The sequence below is a fragment of the Dicentrarchus labrax genome, unplaced genomic scaffold (genome assembly GCF_905237075.1).
Source record: "Dicentrarchus labrax unplaced genomic scaffold, dlabrax2021, whole genome shotgun sequence".
Taxonomy (NCBI): domain Eukaryota; kingdom Metazoa; phylum Chordata; class Actinopteri; family Moronidae; genus Dicentrarchus; species Dicentrarchus labrax.
In genome coordinates this window covers 4,399,635-4,421,886 of record NW_026136707.1, presented here as the reverse complement: position 1 = coordinate 4,421,886, position 22,252 = coordinate 4,399,635, and the positions used below count along the sequence as shown (strand labels likewise).

General features: G+C 39.8%; 1 protein-coding gene and 1 long non-coding RNA gene across 2 annotated transcripts; one reads left to right on the top strand and one right to left on the bottom strand.

Annotated features, from left to right (window-relative positions):
* Positions 1-84: 84 nt before the first annotated feature.
* smg5 (SMG5 nonsense mediated mRNA decay factor) lies at positions 85-19,442 on the bottom strand. Its single transcript, XM_051405750.1, has 22 exons — positions 19,025-19,442; positions 18,517-18,615; positions 17,174-17,297; positions 15,884-16,040; positions 14,672-14,761; positions 14,114-14,203; positions 13,296-13,374; positions 13,081-13,206; positions 11,567-11,635; positions 10,820-11,046; positions 9,947-10,084; positions 8,740-9,657; positions 8,416-8,585; positions 8,259-8,334; positions 7,256-7,431; positions 5,746-5,904; positions 5,472-5,531; positions 4,879-5,038; positions 3,084-3,174; positions 2,848-2,922; positions 2,596-2,734; positions 85-1,485 (listed from the first exon to the last, which is right to left on the bottom strand). Exons 1-22 carry the CDS (start codon positions 19,087-19,089, stop codon positions 1,402-1,404), a joined length of 3,372 nt encoding a protein of 1,123 aa, XP_051261710.1. The 5' UTR covers positions 19,090-19,442; the 3' UTR covers positions 85-1,401.
* Positions 19,443-20,177: 735 nt separating this feature from the next.
* Positions 20,178-22,207, top strand: LOC127366871 (uncharacterized). The gene is made up of 2 exons (XR_007885402.1): positions 20,178-20,350; positions 20,496-22,207. It is a non-coding gene; the product is annotated as an uncharacterized LOC127366871 (long non-coding RNA).
* The last annotated feature ends 45 nt before the right edge of the window (positions 22,208-22,252 follow it).

The following is a 22,252-nucleotide window of genomic DNA, read 5'->3' as shown; positions in this document are numbered from 1 at the left end:
ATGATTAACCATTTCAGCACCAGCTGTTAATCACACGAGAAACGAGAAAGGGATCAAGCAGCACAGAGGAATGTAAGAAAGGAGTTATCATCTTATACGAGTTTCTTTTTATTGTTCAATGCATGGCCACACACATATACTGGTTTTTCTTTTGCACTGTGCATGATGGGACAGTCACTATGGAAATGGTGATGTAGATGGGACACATTTTAGGAGTTTACAGGGGTCCAAACACAACCCTCAGTCCTCTGGGAAAGTTAGCTGGCCCCCTCCTCTTCCGAGCCTCCTTAATGACTAGCTACAACATGAGGCTAATCAGCTTCTACCTCCCTCCTCCCTCTAACATGACACCTTGTTAAATAAATTCTGGAGTATAGGTTTTTTAAATTTTCAGAACTGAAGGACTTGTTCAGTGATCAACACACGACAACCCTTCCCTTTCCCTTAAACATTCTTGCATATTTCATTCAGATTTAGCTTAAAAAAAAAAAGCAAAATAAACATCATTTGGGTACAAAAATAAAATCCAAATTAAAACTTTTAACAGGGCAACACCTGTCATGTTTTTTTTTTGTCTTTTCTCATACAGAGACAGCACAATACATAAGTCACTGGTCACAAAAGTACACCGCAAAAAAAGAAAAACAAAACCAATTTGAAAAAAAAAAAAAAAAGCCACAGAGGAAAAACTGGAGAAATGTAAATGTGTCTTCCTCAACCCTTCCTAGAGGCCTATGAGCTATGAGACGCCTGGTTTGTTTGGTAAGGCTGGAAGCCTCGGGTGTCAGTTGGACAGAGTGTGTTTTCTCTGTCTTAAAAGTTGGCGTCATACACCCTTGACTTTCCAAAACGCAACCCTACCAGACTCACACATTCTTAACCCTGTTTCTCAAATACAGACTGAAGGGAAAGGGGAGGAGGGAACAGAAATCCAAACCACTGCTCTAAATATCTATATGGATTCATCTGAGCATGAATGTTTTTATGTGTGTGTGCGGTTTCTCTCTCGACACGTATGTACTCGTTTGCTAACATATACAGTGTATTCCTGGTTAGGGTGTGAACCAGGGGCACTTAAAAGTTGTGTAGCGTTCCCCCACCGTTTCCGCACCCCGACCACTTGGGGTCACTCTTTATGTTTAGGATTGGGAGTGGGAGGTGGGAGATCTGCTGTTTCTTATAGCGCCGTTTCGCCCACATTTCTTTTTTTTTTTCACTCCACTGTTTTAACTTTTCCACCCCTCTAAGCTTTAACTCTTTCCTTCGATTCAGCTTTCTTTTGTTTTTTGCCTTTGGAGACGCAGATACACACAGAGCAAAAGAGTGGGAGAGAGAGAGGGGGAGCGAGTGTTGTGATCGATCAGCTGTTCGCAGCGCAGACAGCTGCCCCCGTTTGACCTCTCAGCCAATCTCCTTCCACTGCCGGTAGAACTCCACGATGTTCTTCAGCTCCATGCCTGCCGAGCCCGCCGCCTGAATCGCCGACTGGCAGGGGAGAAAAACATAAGCAAATAAATACAAACATGAGTCTGAAGTGTCTGAAGTGCTCGTTTGGTTGCCAAAAAGCCTCTTGTGATCAAAACCAAGAAGGAATTTTAAATTAACTTTCTGAAACTGAAAATCAAGCCTGTGTCATGCATTGATTGGCTGTGTGTGCAGATATTTCTCTTTTTAGGCGTTTTTCACACACTATCACTTTTTGTGTGAAACAAAGGGGAACAACATGAGTGCCTTCGAGGAGAGACTGTGTGCGCCATTATCCACATTTGAAAGATTAATCGCATCTCACTGCTCTCTATTACAGCAGGCTTTTTGCTCTACCTTTAAGTGTGGCCATTCGGAAACAAGCATTAACATTTAAAGCTGTTAGATGTGTTTAGATGACACAAACTAGGTCGTTTGAAGTATACTGAACCCTTAATGGTTGCATTTCTGCTAGAGCCCGACTGATAATGGATTTTTGAGGTTGATACCAGTTAATATTTTATGTTAAAATCTATGGGATCATAGTCAAATGTTAAAATATAACATATATAAATATATATATATATATATATATATATATATATATATATAGTACCAGATTGTATTATTGGCCCAGCTGACTTATCAGTGGTTAGCAAACAGGTTGGGTTTCATCCAAATCAGACTGTTTCTAATGTGAAAATCTTTTTTCTACTCTTCATCCTCATCAGGACAATCAAAGTCATTTTTTAAAACATCAACATACAGTCTAAAAGTTAATTGTAAATAATGTTTTGTCCATATAAAATGACTGGCTGTAGGATCTGTATGAAAACTGATGGTGAAGACTTAAAACTGACAGTACATTTGCTTCCTTGATTAAATTACATACTACTACAACAGAGATATATTTCTAAAGAAGAAATATATCTTGTAGTGCTATAAACCATGAAAAAACTAAATTCGAACAGGAACAAAGCAGAGATAAACACAGTCCAGTGAAGACAGCACTATAGCAAAAATAGAGCAGAAACTGAAAACCATTAAGCTTTACTTGTCTTGGTGAAAAATGTCAAATTCCTGAGTGTTTGTTCTTGTCTGTAATGCGACAAAATACAGTGAGTGACTGACCTTCATTGCTGCTGACCGAGTGCAAAGTTCTTCCACTTCATGGCCAGTAAGAATGGTCACCATGCCGGCTGTATCTTCATCTCCGTTGGTCTGGGAGACTGTTAACTGACGACAGCTGTCCACCATCTTGTATAAATGCCTTGAAATAAAAAAAAAAAAAAGAGGACCAATCAAAATAGAGGTCATACTCCTCCAAAAGAGTATGTGCAGAAAACAAATAGGAGGTAACTGTAAAAGGGGAGCATGGTTTACCAGGCTTCGATGTCCTGACGTTTCAGTTTATCTCTTTCAAAACCTCGACCCGACTCCTTCTGGCAGCGTATGTACCTACAGAAAGACGTGAAACAGAATATTTAAGAAAACGTCCCAAATAAAGAGTGTTTTATGGAGTAAAAGTGAGGTTTGTGTTCAACATATCATTGGAAACGAGATTAAAATGTGCTGCAAGGAGCCTCATCAGTCATCATACATGTAATACAAACACCCACCTGTTGCCTTTGCGAAATTCAGACTCCAAGAAGCGGATGCCATCCCTCGCTCCGGCAATTTCCTTCTTCAACCTGTCAAGTCCATCAATCACTACAACACAGAAGTAGTCCAGATTAAGCACCTGAGCAATATCAGGAAACAGACTGACCCAGATTCCCTGTTAGAGTTTGAATAAGAATATTAAAAATCTAGATTTTATGTCGTTGCCATAGTCGAGTGTTCAAACTGGCATGTTGTTAGACTTACAATCTATGAGCTGCTATTCTGTTTTTACTGCCCTGGACAGCAGCTTGGTACATTATGTGAGTAAAGTATCTTCAAACCAGAGCTGTCACACCTCTAGTTACAATGTTTAGGCATACAACTAATCATTTCTTAATTAACCTATTATTTTTATTCTATTAATTAATCAAAAAAATGCCCAAAAGATGCAAGACTATGCAAGGACAATGTCCTCAAATAACTTGTTATTTCGAACCAAGTGCCAAAAAAATGACAAAAAAACAAATCATCACGAGAGGCTGAAAGCAACAAATATCTGATATTTTACTTTGCTTGATAAATCATTTAAACAACTAATTTATTATCAAAACTACTGAAGATGGAATTCATGTCTGTTTACTGCTTCATTGTTAACTAATTAATAGTTTCAGCACCGACATTACTTCTAGACTTTTTATAGTTTTGTGCATTACTACGGAGCCCCTAAAGGGACATGGGGGCAAAAAAAAAAATGAAACGTTTCTAAATCCAAAAAATGAAACGTTTCTAGATCCTGACTATCTAGTCCACTAGATACTATCTAGTCGCACTAGATACTATCTAGTGCGCATACTAGATACTATCTAGTACTATCTAGTGCGCACTAGATACTATCTAGTACGCACTAGATACTATCTATATCTAGTACCACTAGATACTATCTAGTACTATACTAGATACTATCTATACTATCTAGTACTATCTAGTGCGCACTAGATAGTACATGTGTTGATTTGCCACAACACTCCATCCATATCTAGTGCGCACTAGAAATGTTTCAAAAAAATGAAACGTATCTAGTGCCCACTAGAAACGGATCTAGTGCGCACAAGACAGTATCTAGTGAGCACTAGAAACGTTTCATTTCCCCCCCCCCCCCCATGTCCCTTTAGGGGCTCCGTACATTACAAACAACAAAATACAAATATTTTAATGTGCAGTTAAGCGTGACATAATACTCAAACCAAACATAAGAAAGAAGCATCTATCTGTGACAAGATAACAAAAGCTAAATTAGGTTGAATATTGGGTTTTGAAGCCATTACACTTAATAAAAGACTTTTGGACATGCAAACTTCATAATAATAAAAACCTAAGGCTAAATGGCTGCAATAATAACCCTTATTTTGCAACAAACTTGTGTCTAGCCATGTGTTTGAGTATATCAGGGACTTTTAAGACCTTTTTAATAACGGTGTTATGCAATTACTTGTTTAACAATTATACCAGCCAAAGTCTGAAGTATGATGAAATGGCTTAGACTTACTTAATACTTTTTTTTGTACTTCGCTGCAGTATGTAACAATAATTCCTAATGACATAATTGATTTTATTAACGCAACTTGGACCTGCATAAGTGGCTGAAAACAGACAGATGTATCAACCAACTGAAAATGACCAATTCATTAAAATCTTTGAATGACCATCTACCTTGTTTGAGGCCATATCAGTGGGGCAAATGCTACACACAGGGGCCTGAACACAACACAACATGCTGCTCAGGACAAACCGAGGGTGAGGCAGTGCACTGACCTGTCCGTGGGATGATGATGATGAAGCAGCCGCTGCTGGCCAGCTGCCGGATGAGGTTCAGATGCTGGCAGAGAGCAGCTGTATCTGGCACCAGGTAGGGAGACATGGAAGACTGGGCCTTAGGCTGCTGAAGGCTGCCCTCTAGCTGCGACACCTCCAACTGCAAGGAAAAAAACAGACCCAACAGCTGTTAATGTGTGATTGATGTAAGATGTATATGTGGGTTTTATGGTGACAGAAATATGATTATCTCAGGATTCCTATACATTTGCATTACCTCCATCAGATGATTTTAGTGAGTGTTCAGTGAGATTTAATGTCAGCCGGTTCACACTAACGTCAACTAAATCATATGCCTACCAAACATTATATTTCACAACAGCAAATATCCAAATTAATTTGGATCTTAAACTCAGTAAAAAAAAGGCAATTATATTATCTTTCTATTTAGAAAATAAATGTTTTTTTCAACATTTTCTATCTGTCAAAGACTAGAAGCTTTTGCCAGTGATGGCTGTGTCTATGCTGTATCACAGCTAAGAAAACACAGATCAGGTAAACAGTCAGTGGACAGAGTGATAATATAATAAAACCTGTAGTCGAAGCTGGGCCATATCCCTCATTAAGCGATTTCGACGAGCCTCCTCTTCAGCCTGGACAAATAAAGATAAAGACAGAAAAGTCAACATCAAAAGGCACAGCTGCTTTGCTCAAATCATTTTGGTTCCAAGTCATTAATTAAACATTCTTCGCATTTATTTAGGCCATCAGTTACAAAACACTGTCTAAATGGCACACAGAATAATGAGACTTGACTGTATACCAGCCCCCTGTGGTTCTTCTGGTCATTGTGCAGATGTCACTCACCATTCGGAACTGTGCCTTGGCCTGCTGCACCAGATTATCCTGTTCGGACTGGCTGATGCTGGTGAAGATTCCCGCCTCCGGGTTGAAGTGCAGCACGTTGCCCTGGAGATTTGTTAGGAAGTGGCCAAAACTGCGAATGCAACACACTCGCACCACACACTGGAGGAAGAAGAGAGAACATGTTTTAAAACTTTTATACTATGCATGATTGATTAGAAAACAGCTCTTTTAACCCAACTATACCATTTTCTGAGTGTGTAGCCAGGAGAATTTGTGTTTTAACATGTTTCAGTCTCTTAACATGTCCTGATAAAAATGAGATCATAACAGACCGAGATACCTATATATCATAAATATACAACATACACACCATTAGTTTAAAGCTGCTCTAATCAATATGTGTATGTTACCAATAGGTCAAATGACATGTCCTGCAATGTAAAAGGCGTGATAACCCCACAGAGATCACTATCTGTATCTAAATCTATCCCCTGACACACAGTTCTCCTCAGCTCTACACAAAGTTTTCAGTCCCGCTTCTCTCATTATTGTTGTTTTTGGCTGCAGCAGGCAGCTATTTTCAGCAAAAATAATATCCAATCCAACTGTAAACTACCTGCCCAGCCCCAAACAGCCGACAAACAAAATTACTACCTGATGAACATGAACCATTAAGCTACTAAAGAACCAAAAATATCCCCTTAAGAGTTAGTGGAGTGCAAAACAGAGCTAAAAGGAGAGTAGATGTTGGAGTTATATTTGTTGTGGCCAGAAACATGATGTGTAAACAAGCAACTGTTTGCCAACAACTTTATGAAGATGATAATATATCAATGTAGTGTTTAATGCTTGTGGCTATAAAATGAATACATTAATGCAGGTTCAAAGATACTTTTGGTTTTTAATTACCGTCATTACTGACAACAAGAGAGAGCCCCTCCCTTCCCCATGAACTTGTGGAGTGGACATCGTGACATGCCGGTTAGTAAACATTTTAACACTGCAGATGGTTGTGATTAGTCAGCAAGACTCACTTTGATTTAGGGCTTTACCAAAGGATTAATTTCATTTTCAATTTAGCTACAGATTAATTAATTAATTGTTTGGTCAACGAAACAGAGAAAAATGGCCATTACAGTGTCTCAAAGTCAAATGTGGTATCATCAAATTGCTTGTTTTTTCAGACCAACCGTCCAAAACCTAAAAATATATAGTTCACCATCACATAAAATGATCAGAAGTAGCATTAAATGGGTGGTAAGTGTGTTTTTAAACTAAAATAAGTTTGGATTCTTTTCAGATTTTCCTGAATTTTCAGTAATTATTGAGAAATTGTACACTAAAAATAATTTTGTCTAAGATAATCATACTGTTTTGGCAAAACAAACTTACTGGCTCATAAAAAAAAGGCAACACAACTGGCAATTTGAGTGGTGGAGCTGTTTTAGCCAAGACATCTGTACAAGCAGAATCCTGTGTGTGTATGTGTGTGTCCTTGCAGCGTGTGTACCTCCTGTAGGGAGCTCAGAGAGGGGTTGCGGCGAGTAAAATCAAGTCGGCGGTGAGCTACGTTGAGAGCAGGCAGGTGCCGAAGAGCCAAATCCTCCGGCAGCAGCAGACTCTGGACCAAACCGGGCTGCTCACACTCATTTAACAGTTCTGTCACCTCTGCGTTTAGACCAAGCTCTGCAGTACAACACATGGATAAATAAATAAACAAGCAGTAGACTCAGAGCACAGTCATTAGTGTGTAAAAAAAAAAATCACATAGGAAGACAAATATTCAGTGTGAGAGCTGAGTATTAGCACTGTTTGTTAAGTAAGTGCACACACTACAGAACAAATTCCTTTCAGATCCCATTTAATACTTTTGCATGCTTTTTATCATAACTATACACAAATGTGTATATTCTAATTATTTATGTCCAGTGTTTAAAAGAAATTTACCAATCAGCATCTCTAAAGCTCACTAATTCACATTTATATCATGCTAGTTTAATCTGTACAAAACTTTTTTTTCCAAAGTTTTATGGGTTGTTAGATGCTGGAGCTATTTTTTGGTTGGGCCAGTGGAGTCTTGTCCTCACTGTGAGATTGCCAGGAAGTTACTGACTTGGCCAAGAAACAACCACAAATTGTCAGTTTTACATTTCAGTTTTTGTATGGACTAAACAAAAACAACAAAAAACTAAATAAAAAATGTTAATAAGTAAGATTTAGAGGTGTTGGCATGTGGATTTTTTTTACCTTTGGACAGAGCGAGGGAAGCTGTTTCACCTGCTAGCTCAAGGTTTATATTTAGTCTCATAAGTACAGACAAGAGTGGTATCAGTCCTCTAATCTAACTACCCACAACAGTGATTTAGGTAATGTCTTCACTTAGTGTCTCAAAGCCCATTTCAGTATTAGAGGGACCCAGTGGGAGTTAAAACCTAGACACTGTCGTGTCATCCTGTGCCCACTGAGCTATACAGGAGTTAATCTTTATGCATTTCAGTCTGTCAGTAACTCACCAGCCTCGAGCATCTTGCTGCCATCTGGTAGCAGGTTGAGCAGCACAGACAGTCGGTTCCACAGGCTTTGAGAACTCTGCAGAGAAAACCAGTTTGTTAAATACAGTCCTAAAATGTTAATGTTTCATGGACAAAGCAGGACATTCGGGCGCCTCACCTGTGCACACATGAGGATGATGTCAGTGTTTGTCCTTAGCCAATCAACAAAGACCTTTACCACCTGGATCAACCCCTGATTGGTTAGGATCTCCAGCTTCTCTAAGAGGGTTTTCTCACTATGTACTGACTGTGTACTGTGTTGGCTGCCTTCTGAATCAGAGTCCAAGTCTAGAGGAGGCAGAAGCAAAGCAAAAAGGACAAAGTCACATTTTGAGTTCTCCATGAATCCATTAAAAAGGGAAAAGATGTACAAGAGAATGTCTCGAATAAGTAACCGTAAATAAAAGGATTATATGTGACATTGAGGCAAAAACCACATTACCATTTTCATTGGTTCCGTTGGCAGTACCAGGGTTGATATCGCTGGGTGAATCCCCAGGAGGAGGGGGTGTCTCTTGAGAGGGGGGAGCAGAGGCATCAGTGGGGGTGGGAATCCCCGAGGAAGATGAGGTTTGAGGCCTCAACAACATGTTGCTGAAGGTTGGCGCCAGGCGGAAGCAGCGCTTTGCCTGGAAGAGTTGTGAGGACATGGCCTGGAGGTTACTGCTGATGCTGGAGTCGCTGGGCATGAGAGGTCCGTTAGTGGTCGGAGGTGTGTCACCGTCCCTGTCACCTCCTTCTTCCTTGGGCTGGTCTTCCTCTTCCTCTTCATCCTGGTGCTCCCGCGCCTGACCCTCCAAGTTGTCTGAGTTTTCTGTGTCCTCTATGTCTTCCAAGTCTGAGCGGGACTCCTGGCTATTCATGTCCGAATCGGTCTCTACATCGAACGCCGTTCCTCCTTCCTCCTCCTCTTCCTCTGAGCCAGTCTCCCAGCTGCCCTCCTCACCCAGGTGGTTTCTCTTAGTCTCCTTCCTGATAGGTGGAGGATTGGGAGGGGTCCCTGTCGCGGTGCCACTTGTTGAATCAGCGTGACCCCTCCTCTCGTCATCATCATCTTCCTCCTCTTCACTCTCAAAGCCTTCGCTCAGGTCACTTTCATCCTCTCCTCGGGTGTCCTTGCGGGCACAGCGGCGTCGGCGGAGTCTAGAGAGGCGGGTGTACTTCTTCTTCTGTCTCTGTTTCTCTTCCTCCAATTTGCGCTGTTCTTCCACACTGCTATGCTTTTTGGCACCAACCCTTTCACAGCCATCTTCATCCTTCTCCTCCTCATCATCCTCTTGCTCCAGGGAGCCATTCTGCAGAGGCTTCTCATCCGGGCGATCTGTCGGTGGAGCTGACAAATCCCTTATCTCCAGGTCATCTGGATAAAAGAAAAAAAACTCACTTCATTTTTTGTTCTCATTCAGGTTGTTCTAATGACATATTTTACCTTTCAAAACTAATGCCCTCCACTGGGTTGATCCTGAAAGTGTGAAACTTTAAATTGCACTCGTAAAACCTTCACATACTTCTGTAGTTGTCTCATGAGATTACATTATGAACCACGAAGACCAGCACTTTAATCCTAAAAGATGTTGCTTATAAAAGGATACACTGAGATTGATGCATTGATCTATGGTTGACACCGGCTGGGTCATTTTCCTCCTCACCTGTGGCGTCAGTGTGAAGTGGAGGCACCTGGCTCTCCGCTTCCTCCAGTTCAGCCTGCAGCCGGATGTTGACGTGGTTGACCAGATGGGAGAAGAGCGCCAGAGTAAAAGCTATGGATGCACTGTACTGCTTTGATCCTAAAGACACAATACAACATTGTTAGTACAAAAAGAAAAAGAGTTCCTGGTTATAATCACTGCCACAAGACAGCATTTCACAGCAGCGTAATCCATGTACAGATAAAAGTCAGAGCCCGATATTAGCCGATATTAGCTCTTGCACATATACAGTATCGTATCGGTATGGAGATCAGCCAATAGATGACAAGAAAGTTTATTCTCATTTATCTGTGCTGTACATTTCTTGTTAAATTCAGTTGTTAGAATTTTAACAATACATATCGGGCGATATGTCATTATCGGATCTCAAATATCATTGTAGTCCTGTATCCTGTATGAGCCTATAATAACATTTCTGTAAGTTATCAAAAACCTAAAGATGCAGTTTTTGGATTTATGTTTTAAAATTCAGGTTAGTGTCCAAATTTCAGTTTGGGAGTCAATCCATCACAGATCCTCTCACGATGGTAAAAAACTTGGACAACTTTAGTGGGTGTTTTGGACAGAGTTGTGTAGCCGTTGGGTTAACTGCACAGCTCTACAAACATAAAATTAAGTCTGGCAGATGTAGTCTTCCTCTTCTACTAACTATTCCAATCCTCATCTGACGTAGATGTACAGGCCCACTGAAGATGATAATTGAACAGAATTGAAATTGTAGCTTTTAAAAAAAGGGCCTTATAGAAAAATAAATTTTACTACTTTGGATTTTAGAACCTAAATAAACATCTTTAACTTCACACTGACACTAACCTCCCCTCTTCAGGCTATGCACCACCATCAAACAAGTGACCACCATCTTGAAGACGAGGGTGTCAGGCAGCACAGGGCAGGAGCTGTCAGCGTGCTGCTGGTCCTCCTCTTCCTCAATTGGGGAGTGGTGAGCACCACCATGTGGCTGTGGCGGCAGGTAAAACAGCACCAGGTTGAAGTCCTCCAGCACCGACTGGCAGAGTGACGTCAGCTCCGTCTCCATTAGACTACAAAAACACAGAGCAACAAAATGAAAATGAAGGAAGCACTAAAAATACAAGGTAAACCAAACCTAACAATGAATAGAGATACAGATAACACTAGTGGTTCAGTAGGATGATCAGGTTTCATGATGTGCTCATATCTGCTGTCCTTCATGTTTAATCCATGAACTACAAGTACAATTTGTTGGTATTTGAACATTTTTACAGGCAGTGAACTCTTTGCCTGGAATCACCATGGCGGTGATACTGTGGATGGATACTGTTAACCTCTGTTCAGACTTCACAAAACAAATATTTGACTGAAGTCTTTGGTGCAGGTAAGAGGTTAGATCCGATGGATTAATTTGGTTCATTAGGTTCATTGGGTTCATTGGACAATAATGTGTCCCCCTCATCTTAACATACCAATAGAATGGTTATGGTTAAAAATACCGTAAAGCCAAAGGTTTATTTCCACTGTGGACTGGTTTGAAAACAGTGGAGGAAAAGGAGACAGGAAATGAGTGACAGTACAAACACTCACCTGTTCTTGGGCTGCAGCAGGCTCTGAAGGTACATGAAGCTCACCAGAAGGCGCTTAATGTCCTTAGATCTGCAGACAAAAAGTCATTGCAAAAATTATAGAAATCAGAGATTACAAATTTTCTCTGGATCAGATTTAGCATTTGTCTTGACCAAAGCAGAGCAATCCATTTAATACTTTAATGTTAGAGAAACAGTGGTGCATTGAAAGTCCTGCTGTAAAGTGTTGGTAGTGTACGCACTTTTACTATTGTTAAGAGTGCCATTCTGAGTTTTCTGAGCAATTTTATTTATACTGAAAAGATAATATTTAAAAGCATAGTTGGAAATATGCTTATTTGCCTTATTGCTGTCAATAACAGTAAATATGAAGTTTTAGCCAGCAGCTGGTTAGCTTAGCTTAGCATAAAGATTAGAAACGGTGAGCGATAGCTTTAAAAAACAAAAACCAAAAAAATTCAGCCTACAAGCAAGCCTTGAAGTGTGTGGTATCGATATCCTCATCCAACTCTTGCCAAGAAAGCCAATAAGCATATTTCCCAAAATGTGGATAGAATAGATGTGATACATTTATGATGGAGCAAAGTATTTTCAGTGTCACCATTTCTTCAGGTAAACATAGTTACACACATAATATATGGTGCAAAACGCTTTCACACTGAGTTAAGCGTTATTCGTGTATATGAAACAAAACAGCATTGTTTTCTGTACAAGTGGCAAAAGAATTTGTTAATCTTAATTGCTCTACGCACAACTGTAATCTACTCCCGATGGTAAATAAATTGTACAAACATGGTATCACACATTACTCACAATGCATCTGCAAGTCTTCTTTCAGATACCATAATGGACAAGCAACATGACATGACCTATACACAGCAGGCATGACCTCCTGAAATTCTTATTTTATTTTCATTAGTGTTTTTGTGAATATTTGTCTTTTTTGCCCCTACTGATTCCTGTTACTTTTGTTGCTTCAACAATCTAATTTCCCTACAGGGATCATCAATTATCCAATCCCATCTGCAGAGAGATGCTGCTTTATCCCACCACTCTTTAGAGTGCCTTTGTGATTCAGATGGCGTGGTGAGCAAGCCGGTAATTATGTGATTAAAGATTAGTTTAGTTATAGATTAAAATTACTCGGGGATGTCAGCACAAAGACAACAAAATATTCTGTTTATAGCAGACTCATTTTTACAAGGCAAGGCAGTGACAACCATTAGCACTACCACTGCTGTCCAGAGAGGGCCCATGATCTAGGGAGGGCTCAGAGGAATTGGTGGATATTTGTGCAAATCTGTCTGGAAATCCAGTTCAATTAATATCAGAAAGACTTGGGCTGTACTAGTCTACTGTGAAGTTTTAATTTACAGAGTACAAAAAAAACCCTCTAATAATACTCCACAGACTTCATCATACACTAGATGAACTGGGGCTGATCAACAATTGTTTTCTCATATTTCTCCCAGGAGTTTTCAGACCATCTGACATCCTGTGAATCCCCCTCCTCACCTTTGTCGAGATGGAGACAGCTTCTTCATTTCCTGCTTCTTCACTTGGTGGTACATCTTGGCAGCTTTGTCAAACAGGCGTTTCAGGTTGCCATAGGCGCCCTCAAAGGGGGCATCTGATTGGATGCTATGATGCACAGATGAAATATCTGTTAAGACTTAACTTATTGGATTGTGGTTCAATTGTTACCATAACTGTACAAAACCATTCCTCACCAGCGAAGGTAGTAGTAGGTAGCTTCAACATTGTAGAACTTGCTCCCTGCCAGTGTGCCCAGTTGGTTAAAAGGCATTCCTGTAGACAGGCGGGTGGAGAAAAGTTAACATTTATTTTTGTAATAGCCTGATGTGGACTGAGAACCACCATCTAATGTTCACTGCTCAATCTGAAAAACTAAAGACCGCAGTGCTACTCTTTTTTCTTTCTTTTTTTAAATAAAAAATATCGTAATATTTAAGAACTTTACAGGTAAAACCTGATACATACATACATACATACATACATACATACACATACACACACATATATATATATATATATATATATATATATATAGTGACTTTGTGTACCCTCAGGATAACAGTAGCAAGGAGTAACAAAATATCTCAAATGAAGTTCACAAATAAATCAGTAACCCTAAGCCCTGTAATTTAGTGAGCTTTATAGGTGCTGGTACGTGGATCCCCCCCCCGCCATTCCCAGTCTTTATGCTGAGCTAAGGGACTGCAGGCTCAAACTTTAGCGTACAGACATGAGAGGTAAGTTCTCCCGGTAAGAAAGCAAATAAGCATATTTCCCAAAATATCAAACTATTTCTTTAAGAAGTGTAAAACAGAATTTGTATTTGCGTCTGTGAGTGCTGTTGTTTTTCTTCTGGCTAAAGAATCATGTCTGATGAAAGCATCTCCACAGCTTTTTAGAAAAGTATTCTTGCCACTCACCCAGCACAGAAAACACAAAGTTGACCAGGTTCTCCCTGACCATGGGAACAGCAAAGTGTTGCATTAAGAAATCTTACATTGCAGTCACTCACCTACGTGTGGCATGACAGACAGGGCTTGATGGTAAAACCTTTCAGCCAGCTGCTCAGCCTCCACTCCAGCAAGTTCATTCTGATAACGGGCTGCAAAGGAAACAAACATTTTTAAAAAAGAAAAAAAGTAATAAGAAATGTTAACAAGATAAACACTTACTTAAAAATGTATAAATATAACCGCGGTGACAGAAACATTCAATAAGGATAGCGCTATCGAGCCTCATTTCTTTATGACATTTATGTCATAAATTTAGGCTAAAATATGAAATGTTGATTGAAAACTAATTCATCTCAGTTTTCTTTTATCTATCAAAGGCAAACCGAAAATGGCGCAGGCATAATTTCATTTGTTTTTGTAATATTTAATCTAAAACCAATCAAAGACTAATATCTCGATGTCACATAAGTCTAAACAACCCAGACAGCCACCTGCCAATTATACTCTAGAGCTAAGCCAAAACTTCCCACGCTGAATGACACACACATGCTGTCTCACACCTCTACAAGCTGGGTAGAAAGATGAATTAACTGCATGTTCTATTATCATGTTATTACCTAGATCTCCAAGGTAGACCAGACAGCGATGGCAGGCCATCTGTGCCCACTCCATCTCCTTGGGGGTCGCTGACACTGGTTTCTTTCGGCCTGCAGGGAACAATAACACAATGGTTCTTTTTTTTAAAAAAAATGTATTTCAAGCACTTAGTTGAGGCACTTACCAAAACGACTTGGAATTATGTTACAAACAAACAAGCTTAAATTCCAGCAAAGCAACAAATGTTAGAGACAGCACCCAGATATTACTATAAACACTGTTTCAAGAAACTATGGAAGACAGGATTACGGACCCGATATACCCCTGGTTTTTATTTACATAAAATATGTGCATTGCATATTGTTCGAATCACAGAGTGGAAGTCTAGCCTATCAGAGGCAAAGCACGACTACAGGATGCATAGTACCACAAGCTTGCGTGACCCTGCACCTGTCCGTTTGTCTTTGTTGACAATAGACTGACTTGGCACTTCTCCACCTATTTGTCTGCTTTGCAAAGTGCAAGGGAACACTGACAACTGATATGGACTGAACTCAGACAATGGACACATAAACAACTGGTGTACATGCAACGGTGTGATTACACTATTCATTATCCGGAAAGTGACCGTACAATACATACTGTAAATGAGGTCAAACTTTCCATTGGATAAAACACCAGAGTAATTAAATACTAAATCCAGAAGTTCTGAAAACACTCATAATAGCATGTTGAATGGGATTTACACCCATCCCACAGGAAAAGCCAATCTGAATGGCGCAAAGATGGTAAGAGAAAAAGCTATTGGTCAGCGGATCTAGGTACATTTTTCATTTGACTACAATGCAATAAAAACAAACTATATTGTCATAGGCCGTTATCGCCGCAAACATTTGTTATAGTAGAAAAAGACTAGGTTAACAATGCATCCATTCTCTTCTAGTGTTCCTGTAAGCCATTACAAGTAAACAAACATGCACCAGGATCCTGAAACCAGCTCAGCTAAAAATAATTTTGCCATCATTAAATGTTATCGTTTAAACGTGTGCTTTTACCAGTGTGACAAAGAAAAAGGCCTGTAAGCGATCAAGATTTTTAAAATATGGACAGCCTGTTTTATATGCATGCAACTGTCACACGTCATTCTGACAAACATTTAGTGAGAGATTTGTTGCTGCTTGTGTACGTTAATGTTCTATATCTGTGTCTGTGTGTGAATTTGCGCATCTGACCGATTAGTGGGTCTGTGACGTGGGTCCAGTCGATGCAGTCCTGCAGCTCCAGCTGGTAATGTGACTGGATGTAGAGCAGAAGGTGCTGGTAGAAACCAACGCCGGCGATCAGGTGTGTACGGTAGGCACACTCCAGAGCGCTGCGACTGTGGATGTGCTACAGTGGAGGAAAGAGAACGAAAAAAAAAAGCCAAGATATTAGAGATATGACCAGGAAAACTATAATAAACTATGTAACATACATATATTGTTTATAATGAGCATCAAAAAGGCAAAAAAAAGAGAGAGCACTGAGCAATTAAGTATAATGTACAGGAAAAAAAATGACAAGCAATTGGGAAACATTATTATTGGTAATGCAGAAAAAAAACATGGTTAAGAAATAAAACCCAAGAAAAAAGCATGAATAAAACTGGCAAAATAATAAATATTATAAGAGAAGTTGAACTTTACAAGAATACTCCACTGAGTACCTGTAACGTTGTCAGACTCCCAATGGACAGTTGAACAAAAATAATAACATTGGTTTAACAGAACCAGAAATACAGCCTTTTTTAATACCATGATTTGGTTTCCTTGTTGAAACATGCTTATATTACCCATAATGCAACTCTAATGATTACAGTTGTTTCGAGATTTGAGCCAGTTACACTTACAGCTAACACAGCCTTGAGCTGCGAGGCTTAAGCAGGGATGAGGCGAAGGCTACAGAGGTCTGGTAAGCTCACTTATTTCAAACTCTGCACCACCGTCAGACTGCTGCACATGACATGACATGACTTGAGGCAATTTATCAGATTTCCCCCAGCTCTCACATACATAGAACTACTCCCAAGACCTGTAAACAGACTTTGATGTGTAAAATCGGTGGAGTTCCCCTTCATGAAGAGACTTCTTAAGTATGTTTAAAATGAACAAATGTGCAACAAATGATTAAGGCTCAACTGCTGATGATCAATATTTTTAGGATTTAGGTTCACGTGCATCTGAATCACAGTACAGACATACATACTGAAACTGTGAACCTTTCTATGACAGAACTCAGCTCAGAAATGTTCCTGCTACGTTTGATAAGGATAATAATGTTGAATCGAATAGCAGAGTTCAAGGTTTCATTACCACTGGGACCACCCATGCAAAACACGCCCACGCTCTTTGTACTCCATGAGATTCTTTACATGCCAGTGACCACAAAATGGCAGATGTCCTAGTAGAGTGGATCTTTAAGAACAGAAAAAACTGGCATGCAATGAGTTTTTTTTTTTACCCCACAGCTGCAGGGTCAGTTACCTTCTTGTTGGTCTTGATAACCTGGATGACCTCATAGTAAACCTTCCTCCAGAGCAGCTCCTCAGCCTTACGGCCATAGTCAACAGGGTGGAGAAACATCAGCTTCACACAAAGCTCCCTCAGCCTGAAAACACACAGGATGAAAAACAGATACACACATGCATAAGTTAAGGAGGTAGTTGGGTCACCGGTTTAATACAAGTCTAAATACAAGATCAACCCAAAATGTGAGCAAAGGCATCTAATCACCTCTGCCACGTTCATATGCCCTTGTATTGCAGCGTAAATGCACATGCAACAAACTATTATGCTCATGGATTCATCTCAGACAAATACTTTTTTGATCAATTGGTCTACAAAATGTCATAAAACACTGAAAAATGCCATTTATAATTTCCTAGAGCCCAAGGTGACATTTTTACATGTCTAGTTTATAGGTTTAAAAAAAAAAAAAATAATAACTCTGCACACCTGAATGTGTTATAGGTGCATCGTAGGAAGGTGCAACTGGAAAAAAAATGAGGGATGATATGTGTGAATGTATGTATATACGTGTATGTACATGTATATGTGTAGCGAGACAGTGTGGGAAGTCCCTCGTTGTTTTCAAATGTCTAGTTTATCTAACCAACAGTCCCAAACGCAAAGATATTAAGTGTACTATCGTATATGGCAAAGAAAAGCAGCAAAATGTAAAAGTTAGAAGCTGGAACGAGCAAACGTTTGGCATCTTTAATTGAAGAATTGAAGGCCTGTCTAGCTCAGAAGGCAGTCACTGAGAGATATGAGATCTCCTCTGTCTGTCTGTCTGTCTGTCTGTCTGTCTGTGTGTGTGTGTGTGTGTGTGTGTGTGTGTGTGTGTATATAGAGTAAACACATGGCCTCTTCGTCACGTTTTACCTCCAACTTCCCCTTTCTGTTTTTCAGCTTTTGGTTCATTGCATCAAGTATCAAAATAAGCCTGTCCACAGGCTGTTAAGAGTGAGCACAAATGAGTGTGTTTATGTTTTATTTTAGTCATGCAGAGATCACAACTTCTCACAGTAGAATCAAATGACTATATTGAAGCATAAGTGGTTAATTTGCACACATTAAATTATCTTGTAATGCTAAGTGTGATACAGAATACCAGGTGTGAACAGAGATGCTGTGAGGTGTAGTCAAAGTCTTATCAGCTATAAACGAACTGGAGGTGAGCCACCGGCGGCTATTCATGCACAGGACTATCCATAGTTATATTCCAGACAACTGGCTGGATTAAACTCAGATTGTAGCCTGTGACGTTTTAAATTACACCCCTGCCTCATTGCACACACACACATTGCTGCGACTGCTGCACATACTTGTTGCGAAGGCTGATGTTCTCCGGCTTGAAGACCTCTCTGTAGGATGCTTTGCTGCCGATGATGACATCCAACTTGTGCACAGACTCCACCACAGCCCTGGGCAGCGTTGGACAATAGAAAGCATTAGCGTAATAATGCCCGGTCGATTAGGGATGCCAGGAACAAATGTCATCTCAAATACTGCGGGCTACCACGCCAGCAACCACAATCCTTCCTGTTTCATTTCTCTGTAACAACAGCGGTGATGACAAAGAGCAGCTACAAATCACGATTTCATAAGCTAATAATAAAGCTAACACAAGCCACACTAACTAAAAGCATTGGGACTTTTTTTTTTTTCCGGTCACATTTAGCTGACGAGTATGCAGGGATGTTGAGCTACTCCTTGTCGTTACTGAAAGGAAGAATATGTGGATCCTTTCTTGTGTTAGAAAACACTCATTGGCTGGCTGGCGCTAAATTAGCACCTCGGTTAGCTAACGTAAAAACGGCCTCGCCAACTTACCTGTAAAGCCGCTTTATGAGAAGGACTTTCGCCTCCGGCTCGCTGTCCTGCCCCGGTCCACTCATATTAGCGAGAAGCAGGTAGTTTAGTCTCCCGTCTCCCTTCAACCCTCCCGACACACAGTGGTCAGGGGTGCTCGGGTTTGTTCCCCCCCGGCAGTGACAACCGTGTTGATAGCCAGCTAGCGCAAGCTATCAAGGTAGTGTTAGCTTTTCTCCCTTTCCCTCCGAGTCTCTTTCCCGTTTCTTGTGTCCTTTGGCAAGACCCCCTCTACCCATCCGTTCTGAAAACCGGGTAGGAGGGGGTGCCCGGTAATTTATGCTCCTCCTGGTCAGCTAAAACGCTCTGATATGCTTCTTGTGTTGTTCCCTGTGCCAGCCATTGCTACGAAGGCGGCCATTATTCCTATCGGGCAGTGACCGCCTGAATATCGCGAGACTACAGCACTTAGACACCGGATTAAATCAGGGGTTGCCAGACAGTGAACGCATCCCTCATATGCGTAACTTTGGATGAAAACAAGATAGACTTTGGAGAGACGGTACACTGAAATACCTGTAGTGTAGCACATCCAGCAATTTCGTATTGTTTATGAGAGAGGCAGTGGAAATTGGTGAATCCAATTATCTACCTCTCTAGATAGAGAGATAGATAAATAGATAAATAATAGTGATAGATAGATAGATAGATAGATAGATAGATAGATAGATAGATAGATAGATAGATAGATAGATAGATAGATAGATAGATAGATAGATAGATAGATAGATAGATAGATAGATAGATAGATAGATAGATAGACTTTATTAATCTCTGAAGGGAATTTTCATATTATATTCAAAACGGCTCAATCACCCAAATAGTGAACCCAGTAATTGCAAGAAGTTGTGTAATACAAGTGATTTTGATTAATTTTGAGCTGATTACGTCCTATTTAGGGAGCTTTTTATACAATTATTTGTCTATATTAAGTTTTTTTTTTTTTTTTTTTGTCTTTGGCTTGTATTGCTTTTATTTGATAGGACAGCTGAAGACTACGGGCCCCTAAAGGTACATGGGAAAAAAAAAAAATGAAACGTTTCTAGTGCGCACTAGATACTTTCTTGTGAGCACTAGATAGTATCTAGTGCTCACTAGAAACGTTTCTTTTTTTTTTCCCATGTCCCTTTACTAGAAGACAGACAGGAAGGGGGGGCAGAGAGAGAGGGGATGACTAGCAGGAAATGGCTGCAGGTTGGACTTGAACCCCCGGGCCGCTGTGGCAAGGACTCAGCCTCGGTACATGGGTCGCCAGCTCTACCCACTGAGCCAACCAGGCGCCCTATAGTAAGTATTTTTTAACAATCATACATACTCTGTAGGCTTTTTTTTTTTTTTTTTTTTTGACAAATTCTGTGTTTTCTTGTCCCTGATTCTTGGTAATTGTTCTATTGTACAATTTACTTTACTTTACATTTACTTTTCTTCACAGAAGTGAACCAGATGCTGAGATATCGGCCAATCAATATCATTTTTAAAGTTTTCTAGTGTGCCTGTAAAATCAAGAAGGCCTTGCGACTCTCCATGAAGCTTTGGGGACCCCTATGTTGGGAACCAGTGGTTTAGACTAACTCTCATCTCCCAGCTCTAATCATTGAGATTGTACAGATCACATTATGTCTTTAGAAATCATATCAAAAATCTAAATACCCTGCTCACCTATGTACCACCCACACAGATGTTTTCACTTATTTTGCCTGATTAGATCTCTTATCAGGCATGTGCTGACTTTTGTTATACCTGATAGGATGGGACAACTTCCATCTTCATCATCCTTATTAGAATATTTCAGTGACCTCAAATGAAATCTAGCAAGATATATATGTATATTAATGCAGATGGTCTTACAGTTGTGTCACAATGAACTATCAGTTCGTTACAGTGTTTTACGTGTTTTCTTTGTATTTTTTCCCTACAAAATACACAGGGTTGTTAAAAAAAAAGTGGTAATGATGGCAGAGGTATGTTTACTTATGTCTTTCCCGAAGTGTACAGTGACCACATCCACTTTAAGCTCTGTTGTTGTAATTCCTCCTGGTTGCCAACAGAGGTCTATAAAGATCATAGATTATTTTACGTTTCTATACATACAATGTTAAAGTATATAATGCTAAATGTTAAAGTCACAGAAAAATGGCACTTCAAGAGCTGCTTGCTTACTAAATGTCTTGTGTTTTTATGTATTTTCTGACTGTGGAAGCAGGATATTAGTATGACAGACAGAGGACTTACACAGAAACATGTGATGTTTTATGGGTTAGAATTATGTATGCATGTAATGATGCTGTAAAAGTAATATAATTTTTATACAAAATGGAAAAAGGACATGAAAAAGGAAAACCTTACTGCTCATTGTATTGTGTCGTGAATATTCTTTAGGTTAGTTTAACCTGGTTGAATAATTTCATGAATGCTCGGGTCATGTAATTAGCAGATTCAGGTGGATCTCTCAGCTCTGTTTGTACAGTATGAACCATCTATTGCTCCTCTTTTTTGTGCTAATTTTTTTTCCTGCTCTGTCCAAACTCAGAAGTTGCCAACCCACTAAGGAACTGCAGGCGATTAAGTGTGGAGGATGAGGATAATTACAAGCTTGCTATATTCAGAGTCCCCAGTACCCACAGTCTGCCTGCCATCCACACTCTCAGCACCCCTGCTGGGGAGAGTATGAGGAAATGATCTGCTCCGCTCACCAGTCCTGAGATGTAGAAAAACAATAGCTGACCCAGATGAGCAAGCACTGTGAGGCAAAAACTTACCTGTGATCTAACCGCAGATGTAGACACAAAATAAGAGTGAATGAGCTTGTCAGTCTAGAAAATGGATCTTTATATTGCAAAGATCGTAAGAAAGGTCAAGGCAGATCAATAACCTCACTTTGTATTATTGTATGTAAGTGTACGTGTAAGTGTATCATAACCTTGTTAAGAGGATGTGCATGTTGTGAACCTATACAGTATATAGTGCTGAAACAATTAGTTAGAATTAGAAGTTTTTATAGTTGATCAGCCACTTGAGTAATTTTTCAAGCAAAAATACCAAACATTGACATATTCTGAAGACTTCTCTCTATTTTATAATTGTATATGAAATATTTTGGTGGTTTTGGACTGTTTATCAGATAAAACCAGCAACTGAAACATATCACTTTGGGGTCTGAGAAATTATTCTGCATTTTCAGACATTTTA

What these genes read in the sequence shown, in the direction of transcription:
- smg5 (XM_051405750.1), bottom strand. Translation starts at nt 19,089, where the DNA reads ATGAGTGGACCGGGGCAGGACAGCGAGCCGGAGGCGAAAGTCCTTCTC. An exon ending in CTCATAAAGCGGCTTTACAG is followed by an intron (nt 18,616 to 19,024) that starts GTAAGTTGGCGA and finishes AACGCTGCCCAG; the next exon opens with GGCTGTGGTGGAGTCTGTGC. An exon ending in CTGTCTCCATCTCGACAAAG is followed by an intron (nt 11,636 to 13,080) that starts GTGAGGAGGGGG and finishes TTTTGTCTGCAG; the next exon opens with ATCTAAGGACATTAAGCGCC.